At 52.2% G+C, this 7,500-nt stretch overlaps 1 protein-coding gene across 6 annotated transcripts in view; it reads right to left on the bottom strand.

The window, feature by feature from the left end:
- The window catches only part of LOC138753926 (piwi-like protein 2), a 135,849-nt gene extending 129,788 nt beyond the window's left edge, over positions 1–6,061 (bottom strand). For all 6 annotated transcript variants that reach the window (XM_069917494.1, XM_069917493.1, XM_069917496.1 and 3 more), the window contains exons 1-2: positions 5,967–6,061; positions 5,558–5,756 (exon numbers count right to left, since the gene is read on the bottom strand). In XM_069917494.1, coding sequence (XP_069773595.1) covers positions 5,558–5,749 — 192 coding nt within the window. In that variant the 5' untranslated portion in view covers positions 5,750–5,756; positions 5,967–6,061. The remainder of the gene's footprint in view (positions 1–5,557; positions 5,757–5,966) is intronic.
- Positions 6,062–7,500: the final 1,439 nt, after the last annotated feature.

Genomic DNA, 7,500 nt, shown 5'->3' with positions numbered 1-7,500 from the left:
ACCCTCACCAAGCCGCCCCACTGACCCGACCCTCACCAAGCCGCCCCACTGACCCGACCCTCACCAAGCCGCCCCACTGACCCGACCCTCACCAAGCCGCCCCACTGACCCGACCCTCACCAAGCCGCCCCACTGACCCGACCCTCACCAAGCCGCCCCACTGACCCGACCCTCACCAAGCCGCCCCACTGACCCGACCCTCACCAAGCCGCCCCACTGACCCGACCCTCACCAAGCCGCCCCACTGACCCGACCCTCACCAAGCCGCCCCACTGACCCGACCCTCACCAAGCCGCCCCACTGACCCGACCCTCACCAAGCCGCCCCACTGACCCGACCCTCACCAAGCCGCCCCACTGACCCGACCCTCACCAAGCCGCCCCACTGACCCGACCCTCACCAAGCCGCCCCACTGACCCGACCCTCACCAAGCCGCCCCACTGACCCGACCCTCACCAAGCCGCCCCACTGACCCGACCCTCACCAAGCCGCCCCACTGACCCGACCCTCACCAAGCCGCCCCACTGACCCGACCCTCACCAAGCCGCCCCACTGACCCGACCCTCACCAAGCCGCCCCACTGACCCGACCCTCACCAAGCCGCCCCACTGACCCGACCCTCACCAAGCCGCCCCACTGACCCGACCCTCACCAAGCCGCCCCACTGACCCGACCCTCACCAAGCCGCCCCACTGACCCGACCCTCACCAAGCCGCCCCACTGACCCGACCCTCACCAAGCCGCCCCACTGACCCGACCCTCACCAAGCCGCCCCACTGACCCGACCCTCACCAAGCCGCCCCACTGACCCGACCCTCACCAAGCCGCCCCACTGACCCGACCCTCACCAAGCCGCCCCACTGACCCGACCCTCACCAAGCCGCCCCACTGACCCGACCCTCACCAAGCCGCCCCACTGACCCGACCCTCACCAAGCCGCCCCACTGACCCGACCCTCACCAAGCCGCCCCACTGACCCGACCCTCACCAAGCCCCAATCCCGACCCTCACCAATCCCCAATCCCGACCCTCACCAATCCCCCCTCCCGACTCTCACCAATCCCCAATCCCCCCTCCCGACTCTCACCAATCCCCAATCCCCCTTCCCGACACTCACCAATCCCCATTGCCCCCTCCCAACCCCCTTTTCAATCTGTCCCTACTTTCTGAAATTGGCAGTTTTTCAATATACAAATTAAATCTTTAAAAGAGTGAACTTTCTCCTATTAATAATCAGGAGTATATATATAATGAAATACTTTAAAGTTGTTAAGAACCTATTTACCTATTTGGGTATTAAAATTACAAGAAATTTTAAGGATCTGTATAAATAGAATTATCTCCCTGATAAAATATACAAAAACTTTCCAGATGGTGTCCAATGGCACTATCATTAGTTGGTAGTATTAATGCAATTAAAATGATAATTTTACCAAAGTTTTTCTTTTCTTTTCAAGCAATATTCATGGCTAAAATATTTTTTGATAAGGTAAACTCTAGGATAGCTTCTTACATTTGGAAGAAGAAAAATCCTAGATTGAGGAAACAATCCTAAATTGCAGAAACAAAGACAGAGGAATGGGTATCCCTAATCTTAGATTTTATTATTCGGCTATTAATATCAGATTTCCTTCCCCACCCATTTTCCCCCTACTCCGGCTCTTATCAACCCCCCCTCCATCCATCACCTCCTTGAATTCTACCACTTACAGAAGGGGAATTATGTTGTAAACCAAGTATCAACCAGCAAGAGGAAACAAAACCCTGGGAAAAGCCCACATGGTTACAAAGACAGCATGCAAACTGCACAGGCCAAGATTGAACCAGACCACAAAACCTCAATGCAGCAGGTTTTCATCTCATTCTCTGTTTGAATAGTACATAGAGCTTCCATTGCTTGAACTCACCTTCTCCATTCATGACTTGGACTCCTTACTACAATTCAGATTGCTCCAAAAAACCGAAATCTAACTTCAACATTGACATTAACTAAACCCATTTTATATTCTATGGACAGTATTAATGAGAAAAATTTTATTTCCACACAATTGAAAATCTATTGCAATGTTGTGTTTGTGCTACGCGGGTGTGGAGAATGATGACACACACCAAAGCCTTGAAGTTGAGACTGGTTTATTTCATTGGCCATTGGGTTTATATAGGCCCCAAGTGTTGGCATCAGGGTACCACTTCATCAGAGTGATGGCCTGGGATTGGCCAGCGTTCCTGCCAGAGTTCAGTCTTCCTGCTGTGTCGGTGTCACCCCATATCTGTGTGGTCGCTGCGTTCATTGGCCATTTTGCAGTGTGGTCCACATCTCCATGCATGGGCCGCTATACTACCCCAACTCTCCCCCCCCCCCCCCAGAACTGGTAATTGGACAGTTGTCCATCAACTTGGGCGATTTACCCCAAGTCACAGGAGAGTGGAGCTGACTGCAGTCCAGATATGCTGACTTCAGGCAGTCAACAGTAAAGGTCACCTTACCGCCAACATCGAAGACAAAAGTGGAACCGCTGTCCATGATTACCCTATAGGGCAGCCAGGGTGCACCCCTTCATATGAACACATACTGACAAGTCTTTAAGTCTCTGTGGATGTTTTGTTTGAGCTGACAACATGGTGGGGGTTGTTACAGGACCAGGGACCCCAGCTTTCACTGCAAGTTCTCAAGGGTGACCACAGGATCTTCTGAGCATGTGTTGTGGGCCAGGTACTCTCCAGGAATGATTAAGTGTCTCCTGTAGACCATCTCTGACACAAAGCTGTTGAAGTCTTCCTTCAGTACAGTGCAAATCCCCAGCAGTTGGGTCCCTTAAGCCAGGCCATCAAGGCTGCCTTCAAGTGCCTGTAAAACCACTCCACCAACCCATTGGCCTGAGGGTGGTGGAGCTGTGTCCCCAAGAAGTTAGCCAGCGCTGCTCAGAGCCCAGAAGTAAATTATGCCCGAGGTTAGGTGCTCTCGGACCCCAAATCTGGACACTGAGTGCCCTGGCGCAGGTTTCTGTGGTGGTATCAGCCAGCAGGACCACCTTGTGGAGCAGTCAACCATGGTTAGCAGGTATCTTCTCCCACAAGAAACTGGTAGCAGCCCCACTGGACATGGCTGTACCTGGACCACTGGTTTAAAAAGTCTGTGTGGCACCTTTGAGTGATTCTGCACTTTTGAGGACTGGCAGTTCATGTAGGTCTTGACCCACTGGCTGACCTGTTTGCAGAGGCTGTGCTTGACAAACCTGCTAGTCACCATCTGGACCGTGGCTTGTATTGCTGGATGCACCAGGTTGCATAAGGCGCCAAAAACCTGGCACCTCCTATACACAGGGATCTCAGGGTCCTGCTGCTGTGCTTTGGCGAAAGCCATAGTTGACTCCCTGGGACAGAGCATGGACCGACTCAATCATGGGGCTTGACAGAGTGGCGACTACATTGTTTTTACCCACTATGTGCAAAATCTCTGTGGTAAATTCAGAAATGTAGGACAAGTGTCTCTATTGCCAGGCCAACCACAAGTTCGATACTTTATAGAAGGTGAAGGTCAATGGCTTGTGATCAGAGAAGACCTTAAATTGGCAACCTCCAAAAGTTAACAGAAATGTCTTACCGCCAGGTACAGCACCAGTAGCTCTTGGTCGAATGCTCTGAGGGAGGCCTGAAGTGTCTGGAAAAGGCCTTTGGCTTTCAATGAGCTGTTCCAGTACAAGTACCACTGTGCTGGAGGAATTAATTGGGGTGCCTCTGGTCTGGGGTGTACCGGGGGTGGTGTTGGCCAGCACGTCTTTGGCTTTCTAGAACACCCTCGAAGACCCATCATCCCAGGTAATGTCCTTTGTCTTCCACACCATCAGTGTGAAGAGGGGATGCATGACATGGGCCACTGCAGGTGGGATCAGTGGTAAAAGTTTATCATACTGGTGAATTCCTGTAGCCCCTTTACTGTACGTGGCTTGGCAGTGCCAGACCACCTCAACCTTTTCAGGTAGGGATGTCACCCCATGTTTGTTTATTCTGTGCCCCAGGAAATCAATAGTGTCCAGGCCAAATTGGCACTTTGCAGGGTTAAATGTCTAACTGAATTCACTCAACTAGGTGCATTCTTGTCTCAGGTGGGCAGTGTGGTGTCAACCAGAAAACCCTGCCTGACAAGGAATCCAAAACGTTGAGGAGACTATCACATGGGCCAACTGCCGCAGTCATCAATGCCAGTTGGCTATGGCAATTCCCTGAAACCCACAGGGTGGGCAGCATCGATGTGCCTCCACACCCCATTGCCCCAGGATATTAACTTGCCTCTCCGCTGGTCTTCGTCTCGCAGTTGGCTGTTCATGGGGCTTGCTGATGTGGTCTACAATAGCACTGGTATCCTTCTTCGCTCTCCAGAGCATGTCCACCCAGGCCACAACCCTCCAGAGGTCACTGAAGTCCTCGTTTATGACCAGGAGTCAAATATCCTCAGGAAATTGCTCCAGAAAGATCTGCTTGAAAATCAGGCAAGGTTTATTATGGCCCTCGATCAAAGCTCGGTTACTCATTAGGGCAGACAGGGCCCTGTCCCTCAATCCATCCACATGCAGCAAACGAGTGGCGTGCTTGCACCAGGAGAGCCCAAAAGTGCGGGTTAACAGCTCTTGGAGGGCCACGTATTTGCCTTGCTTCACGTGCTGCCTTAGGAACTCTATGACCCTTCCCACTGTGCCTTGTTCGAGTGCACTCATGACAGAAGTAGTGGGTGTCGGCAATGTGTCAAAGATGGAATGAGCCTTGGCCTGCTGAACTATACGTGTGGTTGTGACACCCAAAATGTTGGGAGCCTCCTGGTTGCTGGCTCCTCCATCTTTGGGTCCAACTCCCAGTTGGACCAGTTGAGGTCACCAATGTCGCATTTGCACAACATGGCACGGAGAAGAACAACACACACAAAGCCTTGAAGTCAAGACTGGTTTACTGCACTGGCCGCCATGTTTGTATGGGCCCCAGGCGCTGACGTCAGGGCACTGCATCATCAGAATCCCAACCTGGCGTTCCCGCCATGTGTGTGTGGGTCACCTGGGACGATGGACAGTATCACCCCCGGGCCCGCGCAGTCGCCGCATTTGGCATTTTCGCAGCATTTCCGTGCACGGGCCACGACAGCAACCTCGGGGTCGTGAAAATCTGAAACATTTTCAAAGTCATGAAATCTCATTGTTCTGCATTTCTTTCTGAAGCACAATGCGATTTGAACTACACCTCCTACTGAAACACTCTGACCTTCCTGTATTACATCTTACAAGATAGAAATGTTCCTTTTAAGCCAATACTTTCACAATTTCTATGCCTTGATCAAATATTCCCACAGTTTCACCCATTTAAATCCACCATCTCATATGCTTAAATGAGGAGCTCCTTCTCCGAACCCCTGCTCCTTAGATCACATGCTGACCAGAGATCATTCTGTCTGGATGTTCTTCCTTCAACACATTATACACTCCAACACACTCAGAGCTTTGGGAAAATATCAACGAGGAGCTGCTGAAGAATCACGGACAGGCTAATGGTTGCCCCCCACGACGTGTACCTGGAAGGGCAGCCCAGGGGAGGTGGCGCGTTCTGCATCCCCCAATGTCTCGGCGCTCAGAGGCCTCCAACTGGGCCACGCTCTCCCTCGTCCAGGCTCCGGCCATGGCTGCTGCCGAGCTGCGGGGAAGCGCGGCTCATTCGGTGCTCGAGGCGGGCCACCTCGGAAGGGGAAGCAGGGCCGCTCGGACATCGACCACCTGTGAAGCAAAGAGCCCCGTCACTAGCTCCTCGTAGTCGAGCCGCTGGCGGGGCCTACCCACCCGCCGCCTCCACCCCACCCCACCCCGGCAAAGGTTCGACGAAAGAAGCCATCCCTGGGCCAACCCAACAGTGTGGAGTCCAACCACGCCTCACCACCCCTCCCTCATCGGGGCCCACCACCCGCGTCGTCCCCATTCCGCACTCACCCAACGGCGCCTCGCTGCAAGGGCGCGTCGACCACGCGATAAACGCCCCAGCGCCTGCCTCCGCCCCCTTCTTATTGAAGGAGCCCACCCGTCAATCACTCGTTCAATGCTCAACATTCCCGCCCTCACCTTCAAATCTGATTGGTTGTAGGATCAGGCGGGGTCTCGTGATTGGTTGTGGTGCTATCGCATAGGCTGCAAAAGTGGTCCCACCTTTATCTCTCTTACGTGTTTATTTCAGAGCCCATCCGCCAATCATTCTTTCAATGCTCAACATTCCCGCCCTCACCTTCAAATCTGATTGGTTGTAGGATCAGGCGGGGTCTCGTGATTGGTTGTGGTGCTATCGCATAGGCTGCAAAAGTGGTCCCACCTTTATCTCTCTTACGTGTTTATTTCAGAGCCCATCCACCAATCATTCTTTCAATGCTCAACATTCCCGCCCTCACCTTCAAATCTGATTGGTTGTAGGATCAGGCGGGGTCTTGTGATTGGTTGTGGTGCTATCGTATAGGCTGCAAAAGTGGTCCCACCTTTATCTCTCTTACGTGTTTATTTCAGAGCCCACCCGCCAATCACTCTTTCAATGCTCAACATTCCCGCCCTCACCTTCAAATCTGATTGGTTGTAGGATCAGGCGGGGTCTTGTGATTGGTTGTGGTGCTATCGCATAGGCTGCAAAAGTGGACCCACCTTTATCTCTCTTCTGTGTTTATTTCAGATTTATTGTCAGAGTACATACTTGTCACCCCAAGGTCATTTTGGAAGGACTAACCAGCAGGGTTAATGGTCGGTTACTTAAGAGAGGGACCTCGGGGTGCAAATCCATACATCCCTCAAGGTCACTGCACAGGTTGATAGGATACTAAGAAGGCTTGTGGACGTTGGGCTTCATTAACAGAGGGTGAGATGGTCCATGATGGTGGCATGGCGGCAGCAGCCCACATTGTAGTTCTTTAAGCAAGGGACGATGCACAATTTTTAATTGGAAAGAGATGGAGAGAAGAGCACCATGAGACAATTGCCAAGCAACGACAATCCTGCAGGAGGAAGCTGCAAAGTTGCATGGCCTCAACTGATGTGAAGACCGAGCCTGTGCTGTTGGGACTTAGCCTCTGATTGTAGTACGAGTAAAAGCCCTCACAACAGAAGGGAGAACAAACACTTTTATTAGGTTATAACTAAGGGGAGGGTCTTCAGAAGGGTTCTAGGTTTAGGCAAGAAACCAGGATTATATGTGAGCAAATGGGGGCAGAGCCAGCCATCAGCAAAGCACACTACCAGTGAATCCCAGTTCACTGCGTTCACCCCTTCCTGAAGAATTTAGGGTCTGTGAATGAAGACAGAGAACATGGATTCAGAAAAAAAATGGAAAAATATACAGTTATTTACAGATTTAAGCAGTCTGGGGGGCCTTGGACTCCTTGGGTCTCCTGGTCCCCCTTGTGAGGGAGAAGAGGTGGGTTGGGTCTCCAGCTCAACAGTGGTGGGAGATGCACTTTCTTCCTGAACCGGATCCACTGAGCCCCTGACT

This window comes from Narcine bancroftii, chromosome 2 (assembly GCF_036971445.1).
Source record: "Narcine bancroftii isolate sNarBan1 chromosome 2, sNarBan1.hap1, whole genome shotgun sequence".
Taxonomy (NCBI): domain Eukaryota; kingdom Metazoa; phylum Chordata; class Chondrichthyes; order Torpediniformes; family Narcinidae; genus Narcine; species Narcine bancroftii.
Note: the sequence above shows the minus strand (reverse complement) of the source record. Positions and strands in the feature narration are given on the sequence as shown.